This window comes from Populus alba, chromosome 11 (assembly GCF_005239225.2).
Source record: "Populus alba chromosome 11, ASM523922v2, whole genome shotgun sequence".
In the NCBI taxonomy this organism is placed as follows: Eukaryota; Viridiplantae; Streptophyta; class Magnoliopsida; order Malpighiales; family Salicaceae; genus Populus; species Populus alba.
This window is the reverse complement of record NC_133294.1, coordinates 21,335,077-21,361,870: the sequence shown is the minus strand read 5'-3', so window position 1 is coordinate 21,361,870 and position 26,794 is coordinate 21,335,077. Positions and strand designations below refer to the sequence as shown.

General features: G+C 32.0%; 2 protein-coding genes across 2 annotated transcripts; one reads left to right on the top strand and one right to left on the bottom strand.

The window, feature by feature from the left end:
* Nucleotides 1-1,537: 1,537 nt before the first annotated feature.
* LOC118040725 (AT-rich interactive domain-containing protein 6) lies at nt 1,538-9,231 on the top strand. The gene is made up of 13 exons (XM_035047738.2): nt 1,538-1,846; nt 2,281-3,058; nt 3,157-3,196; nt 3,686-3,738; nt 4,610-4,655; nt 5,735-5,872; nt 7,278-7,385; nt 7,477-7,528; nt 7,620-7,689; nt 7,802-7,868; nt 7,957-8,007; nt 8,542-8,634; nt 8,906-9,231. The coding sequence occupies exons 2-13, from the start codon at nt 2,289-2,291 to the stop codon at nt 9,005-9,007; spliced, it is 1,590 nt and encodes a 529-aa protein (XP_034903629.1). The 5' UTR covers nt 1,538-1,846; nt 2,281-2,288; the 3' UTR covers nt 9,008-9,231.
* A 517-nt stretch (nt 9,232-9,748) lies between these two features.
* On the bottom strand, nt 9,749-14,219 carry LOC118040726 (serine/threonine-protein phosphatase 7-like). The gene is given in 6 exon segments (XM_073412364.1): nt 9,749-10,044; nt 10,148-10,255; nt 10,900-11,046; nt 11,535-12,029; nt 13,778-14,080; nt 14,082-14,219. Coding segments are annotated over 6 exon segments (1,197 nt in total). The 5' UTR covers nt 14,145-14,219; the 3' UTR covers nt 9,749-9,963.
* Nucleotides 14,220-26,794: the final 12,575 nt, after the last annotated feature.

The window sequence follows — 26,794 nt, the reverse complement described above, 5'->3', positions numbered from 1 at the left end:
TTTAAGGCGGCATATCCACACCTCTCAAAGGACAAAAATCAATTTTTATTGTGTCGTTAGAAGCATTGTCATGTTCTCTTTTTTAAATGATGATGCGGTTCGTCGTTGATAGTTTTTTTTTTCTTTTCCTCCATTTTTTTCTCTCCCCCTCAAAAAATCGCAATGCCCATGCAAAAATTCAGAGTTATCCCTTAATGTTTTGATATTTCGACTCCAGTCCTTATTATTTTAATTTTTAAATTTTTTATTAGTCTTTTTTTTAAAATTATGATATGTTTTTAATTATGTAATTCGATCCTAGTTTGTGATATATTTATTTTTTTCAATGTAATCCTCATTTTCTTATTGTTTTTTTATTCTTAGTTTCTTTTGTTAAATTGATTTTTCTTTTTAATCTCATCCTTTAGTCTAAAATTTGTTTTTATTTTTTATTTTAATTTTGATCCTCATTATTTTTAATTTTTTTTCTTTAGGTTTCTTTTGATTTTTCTTTTCAATTTCACTATTCCATCAAAAATCAAAATTATTTTTTATTTTATTTTTTATCCTAATATCTTTTATTGCTATTTTTTTTTTGGATCCATCAAAGGTTTAAAAAGTTAACACCAATTAACATCTTTTTTGTTTTCTTTTTTCTTTTTGGCTTTTATCATTCAACAATATAGTTTTTTTATTTTAAAAAAATGAGCTTTATGGTCTTCTTTATTTTCTTTTCTAATGGGTTATCCTGATCGCATGATCTAGACTACGTGTTCGGTGAGTTAACTTGGGTTGACTCGATGCATAATATCCGAGTTATAGGTTTGTTATGCTAATTCGAGTTAAATGAGGTCATTTTTTACCTAATTTCATTATTTTCTTTTTTCAATGGTTTTTGTTTTTTTTTTTAAATAATTGATCCATATGATGTCATTACTTATTTTTAAACCAAGTTATTTGACTCAGTCGGGTCTATAACTGAAGTCACTAATTTTTCTTCTTGTTTTAAAACATATTTACAGCATCTAAATATCATTTTTTATATGTAAAATTTTTTTACCTTCACAACACATGGTCGTTCCATGACCATTTCAATACATATTCAATAATGGTCAAGTCCATTATTTCTTTTGGATAGACTATTAAGAAACAAAATTCAGATTACTAATATAAAAAATTGAACTGGCATGGTGGCTCAAATCCAAAAACCTAGTTGATTTAGGGCTATATTATTTTGGATTTTTTTTCACAAAAAAAAATAAAAAAAAAATTGATTCAATTAAAAAATTTTTTCTAGTTGACATAGTCTTTAAGTTAAAAGTATCAAAGCTACTCAATGTCAAACACACTCTAACTCTTTTCTTTTGTTTTAGACCTCATTCCCAAACAAATTCAAATCTGGTTTAATAATTGTGAATGAGAGGCACACCCACTACTGTTTTGGGCCAATTTTGAGATCCAAATGACTGGAATCAAACAAAAATCCAACATCATATTTTAGAAGGAATCTCGAAAAACATTAACAAACGTACACGTGTGGTATTATCTGTTTAAGGTAACTCGGGATGTCCCATTCTGTTCTGTTCTGTCAAAGAAAAAAAAAACCCGAGAGAGACAAAGCAGAGGGAGATATTTTTTTTTCTTAGAGAGAGGGGGGGAGAGTGCTCATAACACTAACTAGCTCGCCAAAAAACACACAGATATTGCAGTATCAGCAGCTAAGGCTAAATAGAGCATTCAAGATTTAGGGTTTTCTCTTTTTGTTATGTTTGTTTCTTTGCTATTTAAGCCTATAAGAATCACTAGACAGCAAATTTCACCTCCTCCTGGTTTTGTTGCTCAACCATTCCTTTCCTTTGCATTGCAGGTAAGTTTCTCTCTCCCTCTTTTTTTTGTTTTTTTTATGTTTTTGCCTTTTTGTGGTCGGAGTTTTTTTTTTTAAAAAAAGTTGTAGTGTAATGGCACTAAAAAGAAAATTAGGTTTAGCAGCCCTTAGCTGTAATATAACAATTTTATTTTTTTTTCTTTTGTTATGCATGTGTGTTTGTGCATGTGGTTGTTAAGAGGAGTACAAATGGAAATGGAGAAAATTAGGGTTTGAACTTTGAATGAATGAGGAAAATGGAGGTTAGGGTGTGTAAATTTTGTGATTTTGAGTGATAAGCACCACTCTTGCTGCTTTAATTGTGGTTTAGAACTTGTTTTGCTCTTTGAAAAGGTGGGGGTCTTTATGTTAGGATTTTTTATTGGGAAAATGGGCTTTATGTTTTTTCTTTTTCTTTTTTTATGTGTTGTGTGTAGAATTAGAGATGAGTAATACCAAGGAAAATGAGGACGGATCAGCTCATCAGGCGCCTAGTACTTTAGAGACAGAGCAGCTGATTAACGCACAAGTTCCTGCTGAAAAAGCTGATAATTCTCCTCCTCCTCCTCCTAACCCTGACACTGTGGAAGTTGATGTGCCAGACCCTGTGGATAATGGGAATCCTTCACCTCAGGCTGATGCAGCTGCTGGTAGGAGCACTGGGGAGTTGAATTCCATCCCACAGCAACCCCATCAAGATTCTGCTCCCCCATCTCCATCAGATGATGAAAAAAGTTTAGTCACACCTGAAATTGAATCCGTGGAAGATGTCAAAGCCAATGGAAATAGTGATTTGAAACCTGAAACGTGTGCTGGCAATGAAATTGCTATTTCAAGTAGTCATATTGAAACTGCTAAACCCACTGTAGATACTGAAAACAAACCCTCAGACATATCACAGGATACATCTGGAGGTGATCCTGTGGAAGTTCCTAAAGAGAGTAACGAACCTGCTGCGCCTCAGGCAGGATCTTCAGATGTTGAAGATAAAGTTGATGACAAGAGAGAATCAGATGATATAGATACATCACCAAAAACTAATGGAAAATTAACACCAAGGCGTTCGTTTCTTTTGGATGAAAACATTGGTGGTAGTGAAACAGGGACAGAAGAGGAACAAAAGGATTTTCTGAGCGAGCTTCATAGTTTCTTTAGTGAGAAGGGCATGGAGTTCAAACCTCCCAAGTTCTACGGAGATCTCTTAAACTGTCTTAAGTAAGTTTCTAATGACTAGCGAATTTCATGTTGTTCTTCTGAGATTATTGTCTTTTTTGGAGATACGTTTCTAATATGTACCCTCATATGGTGAAAAGGCTATGGAGATCTGTGATGAGATTGGGTGGCTATGACAAGGTACATATCCTCTTACCCATGATTCAAAACCATTTCCTTTTAAGCGTGCATCTTAAATTAATTTCTTTGTTAGTTATTATTCATGCTTGGTGTTTATTTGTAAATTTAATAAACTTGATTGTATTAGAGCTAGGGCAAAGCATAATAACCCACACAAGCATGCAAATGCATTTAAGTGATTTTGAATACACACAATTTGGAAGTTATTTTCATGGAAGTGGAGGCCTTCTATTTAACCTTCTATTTAATGTCAGATAGACAGGAAATTTTAAAAGCTGTTGTTAAATACTTGTGAATCTTAAAGGTGAACGGTGTTTTTCATTCTCATGTTTTATCAAATTATCTTGATTGTAGATTTTGCTGTGGTTGGTCATGCAATTTGAGCTGATTTCAGTTGCTATAATTGCTGGAGATTGTTTCCCAGACACCTTTTATTTTCTTGCAGTCTGTTTCTAATGATCATATATTTGGCTTCTTTCTGATTGACAGGTGACCTCATGTAAGCTGTGGAGGCAAGTAGGAGAGTCCTTTAACCCCCCAAAGTAAGGAGCAATATATATATAGTTCAATTGTGTTACTGAATACTGATTGTTCCAAGATCAACCATTTTTCATGTTTTTAAACTCCGGAGCATCTTGCATTTATTTTCTAGCAGGTTTCTTAAACTAGCATGTGGAGAAAAGTAAAAAAAAAAAAAGATTTGAAAAGCATCGCATTATGCACGACCGTAGGTGATAGTAAGGAAACTATCCAAATCCATGAAACAGTTACTTGGTTTGAAAATTAACATTTATGGAACTATTAGACACCATTACAGATTACTTGCTGCTTCCCGACCAACATTTACCATTATTGTCAAGGAAAGAAATATATTTGGATATAAGATTATTAGAAGATCAACAACATTGTATACCCATTTTCTTTTGTTAAGGAAAGCCAATTTAAGTTCATTTTAATTAGTAAACGATGATAATTGGATATAACTGTCAAGACAGAAACTATGTCTAAGGAAGATCATTGCCCAGCAAGATTATCAATGAAAGGGGAGAATCTAAGACATATGAAGTGAGCCTTTTGGGGAACAGATTAATGATGGTGGGACACAAAAACAGAAAAGAGCCAGATGAAGTATCTGTATAACCAAACACATTGGCTCATCTCTTAGATGCAAAACACTTCACTTCAAATTGCATTAGTTTTTGACTCATCATGGAAACTCCAGAAATCTGGAAACTGAGATTGGTTTTCATAATATTGATTTGTATGATGTATATTGGTTCTTTAAGACTTGCAATTAACCATCAAATGGCACATCCACATGTTTACAATGTTACCTTTGTTTCCAGAACAAATGGCCCTTACATTATTTGCCTATATTTTAATGTCATTTCCCCCTTTCCGCTGCCTTTGCAGGACATGCACTACAGTTTCATGGACATTTCGAGGGTTTTATGAGAAGGTGACTATATGCTGATAACATGTGCATATACCGCATTACCCTTTGCATTATATTTCCTTAATTGCTAATTAGTGGATAGTTTGAACTTTACATAGATGTGCATCTAAATTATAAACATAACTGTATGTACATGTTTATGGTCTTGGTATATTGATCGTGGGGAATGGCGCAAAAGGATCCACATAACTGGCCCCAACTAATTTTGGATTGAGGCTTGGTTGCTGTTGTATAATGTTTGTAGTTTATAATATCACTTGAGTTTCTGTTCACTGAGTTGTTGTTTTCTCTTCTATTTTTTTACTGTGATATTTCTAATGCAATGGGATATATAGATGTTTATACTGGGTTCAACACACTGTCCTTTAAAATATGAATGTAAAATACTGTAAGGGATTATTTTTATTATAAGTTCTATTAATGAGGAAATAAGAGTAGAGATGGAATATGTGTGCTGATAGAAGGGAAAATATTGCCAAAACAGGGGAGAGCAGTTAGGGAGAGGAAACGGAGAAGAGATGAAAACATCTTGGTTTACAACAAGAAATGGAAAAACATAGATAAATAAAGTAAAAAGTTGGTATTTACACAAAATCAGGTAGAGAAGGAACGATTAAAAAGATTAACTTGAAAAGCATTAGTGAAATTGATTAATGTGGATAACTTAGCAAATTGATTTTCATTTAGCTTTATGATTAATTTAAGCCTGTCTAGATAATTGAAATTTTTGTAACAACATGCGAACATAGTAGAGGTAATATGTAACAGGAGACTACTTATTATTTTCTTTTTTTAATAGTATAAGAATAAGCAATGTTGTTATTTTGGTTCCTATGTACATGAAATACAGATGTATTACTGGAATCAAGTCACACCAGATTGATAGTTTTCTCAAGTAGATTGACTTTCCTGCTATATAACTTGAACTTGTTTCAAAATCCTGAAATATGGCATTTCTGTTTTCTCTGTCCTTTGGTTATCCTTCTCTGGCTACAAATTTTGCTATTATTTAGTGTTTTGTTTGCTTATCTAATGAAAGTTCTATTTAAATTTATGACTTATACATTTATGTGTTTCGTCAGGTACTCCTTGATTATGAAAGACACATAACAAATGCTGATGCCGGTGAGCTTAGCGTCCCCATTGCTTCCAAGTCTGAGCCCAAGCTGCCGAAACCACCAAAGCTGCCCAAGTCAGAGCCTAAGCATGTTGACAATAAGGTAAATTTCAAACTTCCTTATGGGTCTGTATTTTTCAATATAGATCATAACTTTATGATACCTCTTGTTTACTGTTTGGTGGTAATATTTTTTAATATACCATGTAAAACTGGTTGGTGTATTGAAGACAAGTGTTTATAATGTATCAAGGGGTGCACATAAATGTTTTTGGTGTTTTTTTTTTTTTTTTGATAAAATAAGAAATTCTCATGAAAGAAAAGAAGAAGGGTTGAGTACAGAAGAAAGATGATGCATTATCCAAATAAAAAAAAGGATCAAAGAGCTAACAAAACTCAGCACATTATGGTTTTCCAGTTTCTTTGTATATTAACTAGAGAAGTTCCTTAAAGACCTCATGAGTTGAAGATCATATTGGAGCTAAAAAACATTTGATCGCACAAAAGCTTCTTTGATAGGTTGTGGTTGCTAAATATTTTAGCATTCTACTCCTTATAACACATGCCACATAGCATAATTCCAGAGCATGCTGTAGTCTTTTGCTCCTCCCAAAGCTTTTCAGAAACAGCATAAAGTGTTTGAGGTGGTATAATTTCCAATTTGTCTAGCTTGAATTGGTTTTCCTTTGGTCAGTGTTCAGACTAACTGAACCAACCTTCTGAAATTATTTATGTTGAAGTGATTTGGACTAAATTTTACTGGAGGCTGATCATTCTGAGAATTTGTTGGTTTCGAATTTTTTTTCAATGGACCATTAAACGCAAATTCCAGGTATTTGTGGAATCAGATGGTGTACATAATCTACATCTGGCATAATAATTCATAACTTTATGTGAACATGAATTCTTTTCTGGGCTGACATCATGGTACCATAGATGCCATACCTTTTTTTTTATGTTACTAAAATGTAAGAATGGTAAGAATTATTATTTATATACAGTTCAGCTGAGTTTAGGCCACAGAAAAGCCATCCTTTCTCAAAACAGAGTAGCCCGGACCATTCACCATTGAAACTTCATTTGATTGATAATACCATCAATAACTAAGTATGTTATTGATACACAATTCAGCTGAGTATAAACTGGACAAAAACTCATCCCTTTCTCAAAAAGGATTAACCTGGACCATTTACCATTGAAAATTCATTTAAAGGCAATGCCATCAAGAGAGATTGGGTTGCTTCTGACTTTTTTGTTTTGTTTTATTGTTCTTATCATTCTACCACAAACACAAATGCCTGCTAATTCTGTGCCCCATGTTTACTTAAGATGTCATTCTTGTTGTGAAAATGCCTGGCTTGGAGATTGACTCAATATGTACCTAAGGATATTTTGCTCATTTAGCATGATATTTTCTTTCTTCTTTTTTCACCTTAGGCATTGAGTACCCTCTTCTTTTCATTCTTGTCCTTGTGCCTACATTGTCTTTACTTGCTGGTGATATTCAGGCATCGGGATCGGGTAGAACTCGTAGGGATGCTGCAGCACGTGCAATGCAGGGTTGGCACTCACTCCGTTTTCTTGGTAACGGAGAAGTTAGTAGCCCTATTGTTAAGGTCTGTTGAAATCATGTCGAACATTTTTCTGTTTTATTTACATAGTATTTCGTGCAACCATTGTTTACAGTGATGTATCTGTATTTTGTAGGACAAGAATGCTATACCTGTGCAAAAGCGTGAAAAGGAGCTAAAAAACCTTGGTGAGTGACAGGTTTATCAATTTCTCAATTTTTTACTTCCTAAAATGTTGGTAGCTTACACCAATTTTTAAATCTGGACCTTTTGGCTCAGGTCTACTGAAACGTAAGAAACCATCTTATGTGGAACATGCTGTCAAATCTCCACGCTCCAAAAGTGCACGGTTAAGATTCTAGTTACCCAGTTCGTTAGATTTACCCAATGTTATCAAATATTTGTGTTCATGAGAAATACATACTGGCATTGATTCGATTGGCTTGGATTTTTTTTAATAGATTGGATGTGGAGGTGACTGATGTTGGAACCCCAGCTGATTGGGTGAAGATCAATGTACAGAAAACAGTAAGTTATTGCATGAATCTTTTCCCCATTAGAGGGCAACACTGAGATCTGTACTATTTCTAATTTGGAACGATAATTATGTCTACAGGAAGATAGTTTTGAGGTGTATGCTTTAGTTCCAGGTCTCCTCCGCGAAGAGGTGAGTACCAAATTCTTGTTTCTGTCTTCATTTTTACATCAGTTTACACATAGGTCTCATTTTATCATGGAAAGTAATCTGATGTTGTTTATCAGCTGATTTAGAGATTCTTGCCTGACTAGAAAGCACCTCTTTACCTTGCCTGGTATCTTGATTATAATTAAGTAGCACGCAAAGTTGCCAAGGCCATTTCTACACTCTTGGTGAACTGCTTAACATTATCTATAGATAGTGGGTGCCTGGTTTTTGAATACCGCCACCTTGATGAGCATGCTGCCACAAGATTGCCTCTAATTCGATAAAGAGTCCAGCCTAACGTTATACTTATTTCAGAGATATAAGAATGCGTCTGCAAGATTGGATGTGAAAAAAATATTTTTGTTATGACTTTCTGGTAGTGTTTTGGATGTCAATCCATTGCTTTATAGTCGATACATATCACTTTTTTGTTGAAACTAGAAACACCAACATTTATGTAGATATCGTGCAAGACATCAGTAAATGTGTTATGACCTTGTAATTTTGCAAAATCAGGTACGGGTTCAATCAGATCCAGCGGGGCGCGTCGTAATCAGTGGTGAACCAGAGCATGAGGATAATCCTTGGGGTGTCGCACCATTCAAAAAGGTACTTGTTCCTTTTCTTGTTTTGCAATGCCTGTTATTTTCCATGCTAGGGCAGATAGAGTAGATGATACAATCCTTGTAAGCATGTTTCATGGTTTTACCTGTTGATGAATAGCAAATACTAGCTATTTACCGTGAGATTTGGGCTACAGTAAAACACCCACCCAAGCACGCCATTTAGTTTTTTAAGTAATTTGATTGCCGTAGTCAGTTAAGACTTGCTAGATTCTGCTATTTCCATGTGGAGTCACTAAGATCGGCATTGATTTCAGGTTGTCAGCTTACCCTCGAGGATTGATCCACATCAGACAACAGCAGTGGTCACCCTGCATGGACAATTGTACGTCCGTGTCCCATTTGGACAGCCAGACTAAGCAGTTAAAAAATGTCGGCCATGGCTGTTAATGACTCCCAGTTAGGGCAGTGAATTGTTGTAACTGAATGGATTTCAGTCATGGTTGTGATTGTCTTGAACCCGACTGTGTTAATGCTATCGAGGTAGGAGGCTTGTCTTTTAATTCAACTTGAGTTCTCAACGGCACTTGTTACATGTCTCTAGCTTCAGTTTTATCCAAATCAAACCTACATGTTTTCACAATGGTTCTACCTAGTTGCTCTCCGCTCTCCTTTACTATGATCTTCCAAATTGGAATCTTGAATTATTTCTCCCTTGTGCTTATTCTTTATATCAGGATTTGGATTAATTATTAGTTACTCTTTCAAAATCCCAGCTCAGAAATTCCATGCATCACGATTTTCCCTGAAAAATGGGGGTATAAATTAAGCCCCAAGACCCATCTTGGCCATCTCAACAACCTAGCTCTGAGGTTTCTAGCCAATCCATCACCATGAAACCAAAATATGAACGCAGTTTTTATTTCCCATCACTGTGTGATGCTACACAGCAGAGCAGCTTACGATTCAAGGATCCATTGTTGTGTGAAACAATTGTTGCTGGTGCAATTTTTGAGAAACAGTAAAGGAAAAACAGCTCGGGAAAGAACAGGGGGGGTTGAAGATGGATTTCCGCGAGTCAGGCTGCACAAAACATGCCATTTCACCATGGTAGTGTATGCATCACAGAGACACGGGTAAAAACAAGAAACGAACTGAAGTTACGCAACAACAAAAAATTGCACTATAACCAATCTGTGTGAGGTTACATACAATTTTATACATGCGTCAAGGGCACCACCACCCCCATGAACCAATATTTTTTTGGCACAATGAAGCAATAAATGATAAGACACAGCAAAATCATGGAGAAAATACATGTTAAACTTCAAAATATTCAGAATTCCTCCATTAGAAAAAGGAAGGGTGACGACCTCTAAGTAGCAGTCACCATTGACGCCAAGTCCAATTCTTCATCAGAGTCAAGCACGTCTTCATAATCATAATAAGCATTCACCTGCAATGGAGAGCGAATTTAGGACCTTGCTTAAGCAATGGAAAGTCCATTAAAGAGAATCAATCAGTCTGCTAGTTTCTGGGACATTGGTGAAAATTCATACCACTGGTCTCGGAGTAATTGCTTCAAAAGTGTGGAACTCCGGAACATCAAAATAAGGGGGTTTTAGGACAATATATGCTCCTTTATTGTTGAATCTATCCTCAGTCGCCTAAAAAACAAAATAATTTGTTACAAAAATAATAAAATGCGGCCAAAGTAATGTTAAATTATGCTTGGTCAATCAAATGATATCCATTAGTTTCATCTGGCCAAGTAATTCAACCTATGTAATCATATTTAATAACTAATTCAAGTCTTTTTTTCACGTCATCAACATCAAACAAAGTTAAAAGCTATGGAGGGAATGTGTTTTATTTAAAGAAGAATTTGCCTCTTCAGAAGCTCAAGCCAGATTGATTATCTAATGTAGATCACGTCATTTCAAGTATACCTAATATGATTTAACATGAAAACAGGGTCTAAAATATTGTCCAATATGCATAATGTTTCACTACGAAAGGATGTTAAATATATCAAAACCAGGAAATTAAGATGTCAAATTCGGAAATCATATCTCCCAAGAAAGCATAGCTCACAGTTTCTATATGGAAGCCAAACAAGAACATATACAAAAGCTTAACATCTCCAAACATGTTATTCAGCGTAAGGTTAAGATACCATCATGGAACCCACGCTCGACCCTAAATGTATCAGATATTTTAAGCCAAAGGATGCAAAACTGTCTTTTCAAGATGAGATTGGAGATCTTGTATGAAATTCAAAAGGTATAGGAGAGAAGAGTTGTAAAAAAACCTGAAATTGTGGATAGTCTGGAGCACTAAAGAGAGTAATCAGCTTTCCTGATGGTACAACATGATCTATGGTGTACCCTACATCCATTCCTCCAAGACCCGGCCTTTTTTCCCTTGCATCAGGGCCTTCATGTGATCTGATGATTAGCTAAGGCAACACAACATGAACCATTAACTACAGTGTCAATTCTTGAATAGTAAAACATCATCTTGATAGTAGCATGAATTGCTGAAATGCATGACATAGATAAAAATGCACGAACACATAATCTTTCTATTGTTCATAAATGCAGAAAACAGACCAATTCTTCTTAAATTTGTGAACATAAATTGCCAAAAGTGCTCAAAGTCCAAAGTAACTATTGATAAATTTCCTCTTCAATATAATGTCAAATTGGACCAGTATCATGATTGAAACACGTGACTAAAAGAAAAGGAATCATCATATCAACATCACACGAATAGAAAGTTTCTTATAGTTCTGATTGGGGATAGGTCGTTTATTTTAAAATCTATGCTTGAAAAAATTAAAATTGAGCATTTGACAAGGTAGTAAGATTTCCCAACAACATTTCAATAATGAGAATAAACCAATGCAATCACATCAACTTAAACGCAAATTTGAGCTTGCACAACCTTTAGTTGGAACTTCTTTAAAAAGTCTTCAGTACAATCAGGTCCCCATAATAAACCAAATGCTCTCTCTGTATTTGGTGACAGTCCAGATTTCATTGTTGGATCCGACCATAAAACATCTCCAGGAATTAAGTTCAGACCTTCCCATGGAGGGTCAAGAACCGATCTTCGTGCTTTGGATAACTCCTCCAAGGAACCAAGACATAATGGTTTGGTTTCAGAATTTAGAGTTATTCTTCGATTCTTCTTTCCCTTTGATCTCTTCAATGGAGTGATGGACACACTGCGGAAAAGTCCTCCGTGAGCAGTATATACATGTCCGGCTATAATAGAGGCCAAGGGAAGGCCTTCAAAGCAGCCCAAACACTTCCGATAAACATGCTTACCTTTATCGCCATACTTCGCCAAAACTTCTTTCTCAAAACCATAAACAGATGTGCAATACTTGGATTCATGATTGCCACGGAGGAGATATACCCTCTGAGGCAAAAATACCTAAGCAAGGTACCAATTCATAAACATTACTCAATTGACCAAAAAAAAAAGATTTGAGTTTTAAGTAAGAATTCATGATTTAGAAAAGAGGGGAAAAATAAATAACAGATAAACATCTGTGCATGTAAACAGATTATTAATATAAAGAGTGGAAAACATGGAGCTTGGACATCTAGCATACTCAAAAGAATATTAATGAGGAGTACTAATTTTGAAAGGTGAAGTAAGCCTAGGTTGAACAAGGAAAGCATGGAACTTGGACATTTAGCAAACAATGAAGTAGTTATTTAACTGAAGCAGCACCACCTGCCCGCCACAGTCTTACCTAGTACCCGCTTAGCAATATGAAGTCAATTGAAGTTTTACAACCAAATGTCAAATTTGGGGCCTAAATGTTTTTTTTTTTTTTTTCACTTTGTGCAAGTACGACAAAGAAAATGACAACAATAACAAACAAATCCACAATTCCATATAGCAAAATCCTCCCTGTCTAACAATTCTTTTTTTTTTATCAAAAGAGCATTTATCACCCCACATCAACCTTAAATTGTCTTAAGATTACACAAATAGTCCAGAAAGATTAGAAACTTGGTATTATAACTAAGGCTGGATGATATATTGGCTTATAGCTTAATAAGAAGTGGGCATATAACATCACTAACAAGAAAGAAAAGAGGCCATTTAGTTTGAATCTAAAATACTTGGTTAAAATAAGCCTAAAATAAAAGGAAAAAAGAGTATCTTTAAGGAGGGATTTTCACACCCGTGCACTCTCTCACAGACACCACTGGCATTTTCTCTCTCCCTGATTCACTCCTCTTCACTCATTGAACCTGTTGATTGATCCCTCCCTCCACCATCTTCCTCCAAGGTGCATCTGGTTTGAAGCTTGGACCAGTTCCCATTAAAAAAACCATTTCATGATCTTATTTTGCAGTATATAAGGTGTATCCAAAATTCCATTCAAGACCACTTGGGTAATGTTTGGGATTGTGGTAACGGTTGCTTTTTAAAAGTATTTTTTTGCTTGGAAATGCATCAAAATAAAAAAAAATTATTTTTTTAAATTTATTTTTACAACCAGCACACATCAAAACGATCCAAAATCATAAAAATATAATTTCAAGTAATTCAAAAATTTTCAAAAACACTTTTTTTAAAGCAAAAACAATCACACTTTTATTATCCTTCGTCTACCATTCATGATCCAATCAAAGGTAATAACTTACTAATCCATGATGATTACATAACGGTAACACTATTATCATCATCAACCAACAATCATAATTCACAACATTTAAGTGCTTTATGTGATTCTAATAAGATACTCTCCTAATACACCTAGACTGCCTACCACGCTATAATCACTCGGCACTAACTCATCGTGTTCATAGTAAACAACAGATATAAATTGAATCACACCACATTGCTTGGAAGAGTTTATAATAAATTGCCACATTTCTCCGAATTCGAATACCTTCAAGCACTCTTTAGCTTCCCGTTATCAATTATCGTTACACTGATCTAGCCACACATAACTGACTTAAGCATCTGAGTGAGTTTCCACCGGAGCAACCCCGACCCCAACTCACCCCAGTCTCCATTTTAGTATATTTTCGACCACTTCCACTCTCATTAAATATCCAAGTATCTCACATTTTTCTTCATAAATAAAAACAAAAAAGAGAAAATCTTTCAAGAAAGAGAATCAGAATTCTTGAAGACAATATTGTTTAAGAGAAAATTACCTTCCAAGCTAACAAGAGCAAGAAAGTCTCAAGACCCCACGCTCCTCTATCAACATAATCTCCATTAAACACAAAAAAACGATCTTCACTAGGAAACCCAGCATCTTGCAACAAAAAAATGACATCATGAAGTTGCCCATGAACATCTCCTACAACTACAACTCTTGAATTATCATTACAGTCATCAATTCTGACACAATTAGCCTCTTTGTGAAGAATTTTCGAGGCGGTGAGGACTAGAGTGTCAAAGACAGGAACAGGGAGGACTAAAGGAAGTTCAGATGGGAGAGGTTTTTTGGAAGAACCAATCAAAGGCAGAAATAAGGTTTTGGATCCACTCGAGGGTGAGGGAAGAATCGGCAGGCATGAGAGAGGGATCTAACTGGTGGTGGGTTGGACCTTCTGGGGTGGAGGCTGCTGTTGTCGTGGAGGAGGTGGTGGTCGTAGCTTCGTGGTGAATTGGTGCGCGGTGGCGGGTTATGGGATCCTGACGAATGGGCCAGATGGCAATGAATCCTGACATGGTCCTTCTATTGGAGGGGTGTTTACGAGACTACGGCCGGGTGTATAAAATTGCGTGTCTCCCGGTCAAAAGCTAAAATTAGCTGTTGAATTTTATTTTTTTTTTTACTTTTCGGTTTTACGTTTTAGCACACAGGATTTGTGTGTTTTTACCTGGCTGGTTTTTCATGTGAGATGTTAAACTAGTATTCTGTGTAAAACTTAATGGGAACCGTATGTTAATCACTACTACATAGAGTATTTTATATATATGTAATGGGTTTATTCCTGTGTGTTTTTGGAATCAAAAAGTAAGTAAAAAATTTTGCATATTCAACTAACAATTGAAAACTATTTATATACAAAAAAACAATTTATCAAATTGATGTCTCTACTTAGCTAAAGTTAATTTTAGTTAACTTGTAACTTAGATTGATGACTCAATTAAGTTTTTAATTTATTGTTTTTATAATTTTTTTTTATCCAAAATAAACACGCTATAATAAATAAAAAACCAACAAAATTATCAAAATGAGATTAGGGAAAAAAAATAAAATAAAACAAATTATATTTTCAATTAATAATAATCACAATATTTAAATAATAAATTATAAAAAATAAACAAGGAAAGAAATGCAATTGTAAAATAAATTGATAAAAATAAAAATCAAAATAAATAACTGAAAAAAAGAGGCAAAAATAGACCTAGTTCTTTGGGAAATGGAAAAGGCCTAAAGATCTTTGGACCTTTAAAAACTTAGACATGCGAACCTAGAGCAGCCCACACACCTTAGTTTTTTATTTTTTTTTTATGATTCTTAATTGGTTAGATCAATATGCTTTTGAAAATACAAAGTAGGTGATGATGTCACTTGGCTACTACCCAATTTAGCCATCTTCGGTCATCAAAAATTGCTCATTTCCAACCAATATTTTAATTTTAAAAACACACCTTAAATACGTTGTAAAATATATATCTAACTTCTAAGCAACCCAAAAATTTACTTAAAACCTACAATCATCCAAAATTAAAAAATTTTTATTTTTGTTTAAGATATAAAATTTCAGGCGTTTTTTTAAAAAAAGGGAGGGAAAACATCTTATATAAAGCTTTTACAAATCATTGATTGACAGACAAAATAATACAAAAAAAAAATAATTAAACGCTAGGACGCTGCGTTGTCAAATCATGTGTTTCATAGTTGAAAAGGTCTTATCAGACTTTCTTCTTAAACATAGTAATTTGAGACGATTTATCTTCCTCTGTTTAAATTTGGATAAAAATAAGAAAAATAAAGTTTTGAGGATAAAATTAATTTTCATAATTCGTTAGAGACTAAAGTTTATAATAAAAAGGATGGAGAACTATAAAGGTACGTTTATTTCCAAGTTTTAAAACATCCTATTTTTTCATGTTTTCAATTTTAGTCCCTGTAGTTTTTGAATCTTGGCCCTCTTAATATGAAGCTTTATTGGCAATAATTAAAGCTATAGGGGTGTAATAAAAAAATAGAAAAAAAAAAAGAAAGAGGAACAAAAAAAAATAGACATGTCATATAAATCCACGGTGATTTATTATTGTGATATGGGTGTGAGGAAACAATGGTTTTTCATGTCTTTTTTAGAGATTTCTTACTAGTTTATTTTTTACTTGCTTAGCCAGCGGGTCGAATCATTTTTTTTCTAATCTTGAAAATAATATAAAGATATTAGGAAGTCTAAAAATTTGATGCTGTAGTTAAAAAATAAATTTCTAAAATATTCATAATATTATTTAATGGAATTGCTTTTAAAAAAAAGAGAGATGGGGTGCATTAAAATCTACTAGTCAATCATTGTTATATGCGAACTCATGATTCAGGAATGGAAAATGGTAATGAACCCCATGAAATATTTACAGAAAACTAAGAAGGTCAATCGCATGATGAATTAATATTGATGGTTAAAAATAAATACATTAATCTAAAGGAAAAAAAAAAAAAAAAAAACCAAATTCAATAAACCTGATTCTAAATAAGTATGGAAAATCCGACACTCGTGTCACTAAGTCATTGGGTTTAAAGATGATTTAATTTAATAATAATTAAAAAAAACCTTAATTTAATATAAATGAAACCAAGTAAACCCAGGTGAATCTTATCCTAAGCATAAGTTAATCTTTTAAATTCATCAAACTCGTGAAATCTTAGACTTGAGTTCAATAAAGAAGGCTCAAACTCACAACAAAAATAATAATAATAAATAATAATAATAATAATAAAATCAAAATATGGAGATCAAATATGAGAGATGAAAATTGAAGGATGAAATTGAAAATAATTTTTAAATTTTGAAATAATTAATTAAAATAAAATAATTGCAATTGAAATAAAAGGGACTAAATCAAAGAAAAATATAAAATTGAAGGGATGTTGTAATATTTTTTTAGGAGCAGCACGCTAAACGAAGTGGGAAGGGAACAATTCATCGACACTCCGTTTGTTTGTGAAAGTAGTTTCCTTTTCGAAAGTGAATTCCGGGAAAAGTGAATTCCGAGAAAGCATTTTCCGATGTTTGGTAGTGTAATGAAAAATGAGTCGAAAAAACACTTTTTAGTATTTTGGTTATTCATGGAAAATGAGCTAGAAAATAACTTATTAATATTTTATTTTTCTCAAGTTTATTAAATAATGATGAACAAATCTTACAAATTAAAAAGTTGAATAAGAATGAAATTGAAAAAAAAAATAATGTTCATAAATTATCTCAAATAAAATAAATAATAATCAAAACATAATAGAGATTAAATCTAAAAAATTAAAAAAATTGAAAGATGAAGAAATTAAAATAATAATAATCAGCATTTCATAATTTTTCAAATAAATATAAGTAGCAATCAAAAAGAATGAGGACAAAAATGTTGATAGATAAAAAATTTCAATAAAAATATGATAAGGAAAAAGCAAATAGCAATTATAAAAAATAAGGACCAAAGTCAATATAAAAAATAAAATGTTTAAGAGATGAAATTGAAAAATAAAATATTCAAAAAAAAAAATATATATATAGCAATCAAAAGTTTGAGGGATCAAATTTGATATAATCAGCAAATAATAACATTTTAAATTTTTCACAATTCTGAAAATGTTTACCTCTCAAATTTTTTCAGGAAAACACTTTCTGAAGACCAAGTCAAATTTTCCTTTTACTGGAAAATATTTTCCATTAACCAACTTTTCTACTGGCAAACAAACACAAGAAAGTTTGGAAAGTGATTTCCCGGAAACCACTTTCCGAAAAAACAACACAGCTAAAAGGAAAATACTTTCTTGAAAACCAAGTCAATTTTTCTTTGACTGAAATTGAACTGGAAAGTTTTTCCGTTGACGACTTTCTTAATGACAACAAACACAGAAATTTTGGAAAATAATTTTCCAGAAACTACTTTTCAGAAAACAAATATGGTCTAAACCAGTTGGAATTACAATACACACACCACTCATATAAGTAGCCCACCGTTAAAATGAACTAGAAAACATCCTAAAAAGCTATTTTTTGACCATCGTAAATTCACCACGAGTCACCTTGAATTTGTCATGGCAGCTTACACGCACCAACCACCTTTTGTATTTTTTTATAATAGTCAAAATACCAATTTGCCTCTAATATTATATTAACACGAAGAGAGAGAGAGAAAAAAGATGAAACTACTAATAAGCCCCTAAAAAGAAGGTTAATTTTTTAAAAAAACATAAAGGTTATATAGCCATTACATCATGGTTAGAAAATTGAAAAGTCCAATGAGCCCTGGACCCAATTTAACAAACTTTTTGCCTTTAAGGACATTTAAATAATTCTATTATGTAAAAAAATGGGGAAACACCAAGCTATTACTAATTAAAATCAATAATGACCTATAAAGCCATAAAAACACTTTTAATTACCTACTTAGGATTCATTCTGGGCTTCATGTATTGGGCTGTTTGTTTTCATGCCATCAACAAATCACTCTATATTTCTGATCATATTAGGAAAACCCGGAGAGATGGATTTATTTGTGCTTATCCCAACTAACCACAGCTTGTCCTTATAGAATCAATTTAATTTAATTTAATTATATATTTTCCATGATTAAAAAATATAAAATTTAAAATAATCCAGAACTTGTGTGGAAATTTACAAGCAAAAAAATAATTTTCATTTCCAATATAACGCGGTTTCATCCTTTAATGCTTACTGGTCCAAAAATCGTTTTGTTGGCCCCCACACAAAAGATAAAGTAGTCAAATAGCTTAAAATAGAGAAAAACTAAGTGTGGTGGCTAACTGCAATCCATGGGTCTTGAGGAATACTTTTCCACACTGATGAATATAGAAGTTTTTTAAAAATAAAATCATGAAAATTATTTAAAAATTACCTTTTTATTCTCATCAAAAGCATAACAGTTTTATTTAATTTTTTTAAAAAAAATTAACTAAAACTTTACTTCTTGATATAATATTTAATATTGAGAATTATGTACAGAAAAAATATAAACTTTGCTTTGTGAAATGGAGATCCTAAAACAGAATTGACTGGATCATATAAAAAAAAATATTGAAATTTTAATTTGAGTTTAGTTTTTAAATTTGAAATAAGGTGTGTTCAATTAATCTCATTCATAAAATTATTTTTTTGGTGTGTTCAATTTAAAATAATATATGATCATCTTATTTATTTTATATATATCATAGACACACTCCTGAACATGTGAATAACATTTTTTAAGAATCAAATTACAGGAAAAAAAAACCAGTCAATTCAAAGTTCTTAATCAATCACATATTTATATTTAAGTTTGGAAATGCAAATGGTAGGATTCGAACTAAAAATGCATTTGCTCCTTATTAATTTTTTACTACTTAATTATTCTCAACTAAGCAGCTTAGTTATTATTTTTTAAAGTATTTTTTGTTCGAAAATATATTAAAATAATATTTTTATTTTATTTTTTAAATTTATTTTTAACATCGACACATCAAAAATGATCTAAAAATATATAAAATAAATTAATTTAAAACAAAAAAAATCAAAATATTTTAAAAAACACAGCCTAGGCACAGCGCCAAACACCCCGTAGTGTGAAAATGAAAAGGGGAGAGGCTATAGCCATTTTCCAGAAGCACAGGCAAGGGGGCTGGGAGGCGTATCTCTTCTGTACACGAGAGTGAACTTTCCAGATGATGCCTCGTGGACAAATATAGGGTGCAGATTTTCTGGGCTGCCTGCCTCCGCAAGACAACAGAAATTGATTCAAACACTAATAACAGCCATACATTTCGTTTACTTTCAAAATGTTCTTCAATTGAAACACTCTAACTGGATACAAATTGCAAGTCTTCTTATTTTTAAGCCTCCTGGTCAAATTGGTTTGAAAGCTCCAATTCCATGGCTGCCAGCATTTCTTGTGGAGGAGATAATTCGCTCGAGTAGTTGTAGTTGCCTTGTAAACATCTGATGCAAACTGTTCATAAAAAAAATATTATTTTTATAAAATATCCCACAAATGCAGTAGGCGAGAAAAAGAAAGGGGATCATATTTATCCCGATGAGAGAAATAGTATTAAAATCTTACAAAAAGAAAAGAAAAGGAGATTCTTGGTTGAGTATCTCACCAACCCTAGATTTTAAAAAAAAAAAAAACAAAACATAGATTGACAAAGATGCAGAAATTCCCGTTTGAATCCTTGCATTCATGTCCATTTACAAACTTCGTCTAAGAAATTTTATGTTTTAAGATCTCAAATCTAATCAAGAGCCCGTTGGAGTACTGGAGGATTTGAAGCTCATATAAAACCTTGAAGATTTTAAAAATTAAAACCCAGTGAAGACAAAGAAATCTCTGACGTTTTGATCAAGATTGGGATTATAGTTTGAAGAGTATATTTAATCAAGTTTTACCCCTTTTTTTCTAATCGGTCATTCCAAACGACTTTGAATTGAATTCTTTCGTGGAAATTACTCTCTAGCTTTGCAAAACACAAGAAAAAGAAGCGTTTTTTAATCACAGAAAAAGGAAGCAAATCGCACCGTTGTCTTCCTTGGTGTTTGTATGGAGAACACCCACTGTAGATTGACAGAGCCCCGAGGACAGATAACAAATCAAGAAGAAGACGCCGTGATCCCTATGAGAAGAAGACATTTTATAGGTCAAACTTTGTTATACTGACATGTATATATTTAACGTAAGAAATTCAATATGTTTATCTGGAAATGCCATGTCTCCCACACAATTGCAAGTTGCTAGCTCTTCCCTGATTTCTCTCTTTGATACAGTTGGTTCTTATGATCTTGTCCTGTAAGGCTATACTTTTGTCACCTAATATGAGAAGGGACACTTCCATTTTCTTTTCTTTTCATTGTCCCCTTTGGCCCTACCATACCAATCATATCACACTTGCTCTTTCTTCATACTTGTCTCAATTACTGCTTAAATTGATCGCTACTATTTTAAGGCACATATAATCTGATGATATCCACGTTGTAAACGCATAAATCTCTCCTTGCTAGACCATTCAAAGGCCAAAAAAAAAAAACCCACCATTTTCCAGGTCGCTTGTTAAATTTCATCATTACAACTCACCCTCCAAAAAGTCGTCCTTCAACCCTACTTATATAGGAAACTTAGGGCGTCAGTTTTTATTTGGTTGCATAAGCATCAAAGAATGAGTCATATGCGCTACACCAGGGTTGGGAAGAGAAGCCATAATCGTCATGGAGCCAGCTGCACCAGAGGTTTCAGGCTAAAGTGTCCCAGAAGATTCTCAGTTCAAAGATTAAGAGCAAGGTTTTTCTACTTATTCAGGTTTTTTAGTAGATGGAGATCTTCTTATGGACGAGCAGTACAATATTTGAAGAGAGGCGTGCATAGAAATAGTAGCATCATCGAAAGATGTGGCAGAAACGAGAGGGGATTCATGATGGATGCAACCAGCTGCCACTACATGGGAAAGGTTGATGATCAGTACAGGTTCAGATCATTTGGGAGATCAAATTCTTTCTACTCTGAAGCCATTGCGGATTGCTTAGAGTTCATCAAGAGGTCCTCCATTTCTGTGGAACAAAAACAAGTCAGCCCAAGATAATTTTATCCATCGTATGATTTTGTATAAAACATCATAGTATTTCTGTCTCCTTCATTTGTACTTTTTTATGTGTTAGATTCTGATCCCCCCCCCCCTCCTCCCCTTTTTGTTTTTGCCTGATCTTCAAGAGTGCTTGAAAGTTGTGCCTGCTCCCCTCCTCACCTTGTGTATATATGTAATCGAGAATTTTGGGATGCCATGAATTTTTCTGTAAAAGAAGCAAGACAAGTTTGGCGAAGATTGATGAGAAAAGTACAAGTGAAGTGCTAGAATGTTATGAATTTCTCTCTTAGCAATTAGCATATTGTCCAGAAGAAATATTAGAGCAACACCATGAACAGTCGTCGAAGTTAAGGATGTAATTTGCAGGAACTGATCACAGCTGCGGCCTTCCAAGGCAGTTGTTAGAGTATTAGCAGAGGTGATATGACCAGACAATCCTGGGAAGGATCATGGTTGGTATGAAAGGAAGATTTTAATCAAAGTTACTATAATTACAACCTAACACATTGTCATTATTTGACTAAACAAAGTCAGGTTTCAGACAAAAGGCAAAGCTTTTGTTGAAATTTAGGGCTTGGTGCCGTTGTTTTTTGGACTTTCTATAAAGCTAGCAAGCTAAAGTCTCAATGATGATGTTATTAATCCTTTCAATTAATTTTACTTAAAGAGAAGGTATCTCGATGATGACCAATGATGGTGCTCCTCCTCCTTTTTCTTGTAATCTGGAGCTCTTTGCATTTATTTCATGTTGACTATGGGCTAGCCACTGCTCACTTCTTGTTTAGGCTGGGCTTAGCTGTCGTTTGATTTGAAATTGGAATAGGCTGAGCTTGAGTCATTCTACAATGGCTGAACATTCCTTCCATTGAAAATGGTTGTGGATGATTTTTTTTTGAAGTCGTGGCCTCGTGAGCTGTTTTTTTTTCAGAAAAACGGGGCCTGAGTCCATACAAAACATAAAAAGAAAGAAAAAATCTCGGTGGCCGCGAATGGCGGGGAAATAAAGATAAAAATATATTTATTTATAAAAAATATATAAAAAACTAAATGTATTCAAGATAGAAGATAAGAGGGGATATATCACAAAAAAATAATGTTTTTTTATTTTTTTTTTATTCCTAGATAACATCAAGTTCATTCAATTAAAACATGTAAAAATAAAAAAATTATTATTATCATAGTTTTAAAACTTAATTCTAGAGTTGATTTAAGGCAATGCTCGAGTCACGAATCAAGTCTCGGGTTGGTTTGAGTTAATGTAAGAATAAATGTGGTTATTCTTATAGTTTTAAAACTTGATTCGAATCAACTTCATAATAGAAACGATTATTAACGTGGTTTTAAAATTTGACTTAAAGGTCAACCTAGGACAAAGCCCAAGTCACGGGTCAAGCAAGTCAAATCAGGTTACTCCATGTCGATGTAGAAATAAAAACAAGTATTATCGTAGTTTTAAAACACTCAAGAATTTATCTGAGTTGACTTGATTTTTTTTGTTTTTTAAAAAGAAGAATCAAAGTATCCTCATTTCAACAAAAAACAAAACAAAAAATGGTTTTTTACCCGAGTTTTATCCTGGGTTAGTTGGGTTGTAAATCAACCTGGATTTTTTGATTGGATCATGTCAGGTCATCATTTCCTCTATTTTTTAAAAACTCAGACCAGTTAAGGCCTCAAGTTGATCAGTACTAAGTCGACCCATCAAATTAGTTCGTGTTATATAACTAGGTTATTATAATATTATTAATTCAACACTCAATATAAATTAAAGTAAAAAAAAAGTATCTTATTATTTTTTAAAATATATAAGTTTGATAGTAAAATAAATATTTTTATATTTTATTTTGTCATGTTCACCATAACCAAACATGATATACAAACATTCACTTTATCTTTTACACCACTACAAAACATAATTTTATAATCATCTATTTTTTTTTTATATCTTTTTTAGTTTTATTGTTTCTATCTATTTTATCTCAAAAAATAACCAAACACTACCCTATTTACAAGTGATCATTTCTAACCTATCTTGTTCCACAAAAGTCTTATCCATTGATATTGATATGAGAGTTGAAATAATGTAATTTCATTGTTTTTTTATTTTTTTTGGTGTTTGTTAGATCAAATTTGAACTAGATTTTATTAAGTTAACCAAGTTATTAAAAATCCCTGCCAAGTCAATTATGTTTTGTTAAATTAATATTTTATCTGATTTAACTAAAAATTCAAATGAAGTTAGGATTTAAACCCCGAATCTTCTGGTTCAATTCATTTGGCAGAGTCGGGTTAAAAAATGATCGTCTTTCGAGAGCCCATCATTTATAAAAGTTGATGGCTCATTAAAAAAGCTTGCATGGCATGTACCAAATCTGTGCCAAAAAGAAGCCAATGAATCTGCAAGTGAGTTAGCTTCACTGTACACATGGGAAATCCTGCCTTTGTTCTTTATTGTTTTTTAAAGTATTTTTTATTTTAAAATATAGTAAAATAATATTTTTATTTTTAAAAAATTATTTTTGATATCAATGTATTTAAATGATTTGAAAAACACTAAAAAATATTATTTTAAAAAAATAAAAATAAAATTAAAATTCAAAAAATAAATAAAACCTTTGAACGTCCAAAGCTCAGCTCAGCTTAAATGTAAGTGTGTTTGTTTTTGAGGTAATTTTTTATAGTTGTGGTTTTAAAAAAAATAAATTTTAAAAAAGTATAGCTTGGCGTGGATAGTTGGATTTAGATACGTGTTTGGTAAAAATTATGGTTGAGGTTTATATACAGCAAAAAACATGTATAAAATGTTTGATTGTAATTGTTTTTTAAAAGTGTTTTTTACTTGGAAATGTATCAAAATATTTTTTTAAAAAATTATTTTTGATATCAACACATCAAAATGATTTAAAAAAACAAGAAAAAATTAATTTGAAGTAAAAAAAAAAAAAAAATAAAATTTTTTAAAAAAATGTTTTTAAAACGCAAAAACAAACAGAGTTTTAAAAAACTTGGTTAAAAAAACATGTAAAATCTAATTCACAAAAACTGCGTTCCAAATTTATTTTTTTAGTGGACCCTACAATATAAAACACAATTTAATATATACCAAGATACCTAATTATATTTTTTTGCACTGAAAACATAAAAGATAAAACTAAACAAACATATAGTAGTGCCCCATCCAGCTCCAAGAAATGATCAGTAAAGTCTCGTCATTCTACATCAATATGTATTATTTTTTTAAAAAAATTATATTAAATATTAAAATTTTAAATATATTTTTTTATATATTTTTTAAAGTTGACCACGAACCTGACCCATGGTCAGGTCAATTATAGATTTGATAACAACAATGGTTAAAAGATTAAAATGATCTACACCATAAAACAATGACTGCAACACAATTCCATGTGACACCGAACTGCATCTAAACTAAGCTCACATTGAATTTCAATTTCAAGGCAAGTTATTCAGGTAGTAGATAGCATTGTTGGTGCTATATTAAAATAATATATTTTTTATGTTTAAAAAATTATTTTTAATATAAACATATCAAAATGATTTAAGAAAATAAAAAAAATAATTTTTTTTAAATAATATAACTACATAAACAAACAAAATCTTAATTAATCAAAATGACATGGGATATTTTATTCCATGTCAAGGAAAGGGAGAAAAAAAAAAGAAGAAAGATATTAACACATCAAGAGGAAGCAGGCCCACAAAAGGACAATCAAGACATAATACATGTTGTCGGTACGACATTAAATCCAGACTGCTAGAAAATCAAGCCCATTGTTGCCCCAGCGTCAAATTAACAGACAGCTACTGTGCTCCCTCTCACAGAGACGCACTTTATATTCGAGCTCTGATCAGAAGTCATGAGTTCTTGTACTAGTTTCAAGACCCTGTTTAGTATAAACTCGGTCCAGTTACTAACCTAATTTAAGTTCCGGATTTTGACTGGATCGTTGGGTTTTGACTGGATCGATCAAATTAATTATTTTTAAAAACACAAAACAAAGTTGTTTTTAGTAAAAAAAAATAAAATAAAAATCAACAGATTTGTAGCTGAATTTTAATCAGGTTAGCTGGATCTTAACTGGGACACTAGGTTATGCTGTTTTTTTTTTTTTTTCAATTCGATCTAATTTTAGTTTTGGATCTCAAATCAACCCATAAAACCGTGTTGGATTTCAAAAGTATAATTGTTGTCGTGCAAACATGGTATTTCCTAGTATTTCATATTTGCATGTAGGAAAAATATAGGTCACACAGCCAAAACTCGACTTTACATGATATCTAATAGTCACATCTCAAAATGTTGTTTATTGAATTTTTTTTTTATTTTTTTAAATTTATTTTTTAATATTATGTTTTTTAAGAAATCATACTTCATAATTTTATTTTAAAAAAAATTATGCACTAGCATGATGGATTCGTTTTTCTTCTTCTCAATTTCAATTTTTAGTATTAGATTGTATTTTTTTTTAAATTGTTTTCTGTGAATTTATATTCATCTTATTATTCAAATTGCGGGTTTAACAGGTTGACTTAAATTATTATTATTTTTATTTATAATTTATTTTTCTAATTCAGTTCTTTAATATTGGGTTGGTTGAAAATAAAACTTCATTATTCTTTTTTCAATTTGATTTATAAGATATTATTTTAATCTCATGACTTAATTTTCAGGTTTGATAGGTTGAACTAAATTAACTATTTTTTCATCCTTTTTTAATAGAATGTTTTTTTAACGGGTTTTATATTTTTTTATTCATTTTATATGTAGTTATCCTAATCTTGTGAATAAGATCGCAGGTTAGCAAATTGATCCAAATTAACTTGATTATTTTGTTGAGTTTTTTTCATTTGAATATATATTTTTTTCAATTTAATACTCCAACAACTCAATCTTCTTATTCTTATTTTTATTTTTATTTGTCAAGTTGTTTGAAAATTAGATTTTGTAAAAATTATTTTCAATTTTCTTTTGGAGTTTTCATGGTCTCGTGGATTTTTTTTTTTTTAATCTCAACATTTAATCTTCTAGAAATTGAGATTTGTAACCTCTTTATTTATTTATTTTTATGAAATTATATTGGTTTCATGACTTAGATTGTAGGTTTTGCGAGCTAATACTTTTTCACTGGAGTTTTGTTTTTGTCAATTATTTTACTGATTTTTTTTTATTTCATTCTTCATTAGAATGATTGAAAATTACGTTTTGTAATTTATTTTTCAAGAAGTTATTTCGATTTCATGACTCATATTATGTGTTTTGCAAGTTAATTTAGGTGGTTGATTAATTTAGTTTTTTTATTTAATATTTTTTTATTCTATTCTTCAATTATGAATGGATTAAAAATTGACTTTATAATTTATTTTGATATACTTTTATTAGCAGTATCAC

Bases quoted from the DNA above. Each gene is read 5' to 3' on its own strand.
- LOC118040725 (XM_035047738.2), top strand. From the start codon at position 2,289: ATGAGTAATACCAAGGAAAATGAGGACGGATCAGCTCATCAGGCGCCT. The intron at 3,739-4,609 runs GTAAGGAGCAAT...CTGCCTTTGCAG, and splicing joins GAGTCCTTTAACCCCCCAAA to GACATGCACTACAGTTTCAT. The intron at 7,690-7,801 runs GTTAAGATTCTA...TTTTTTTAATAG, and splicing joins CCACGCTCCAAAAGTGCACG to ATTGGATGTGGAGGTGACTG.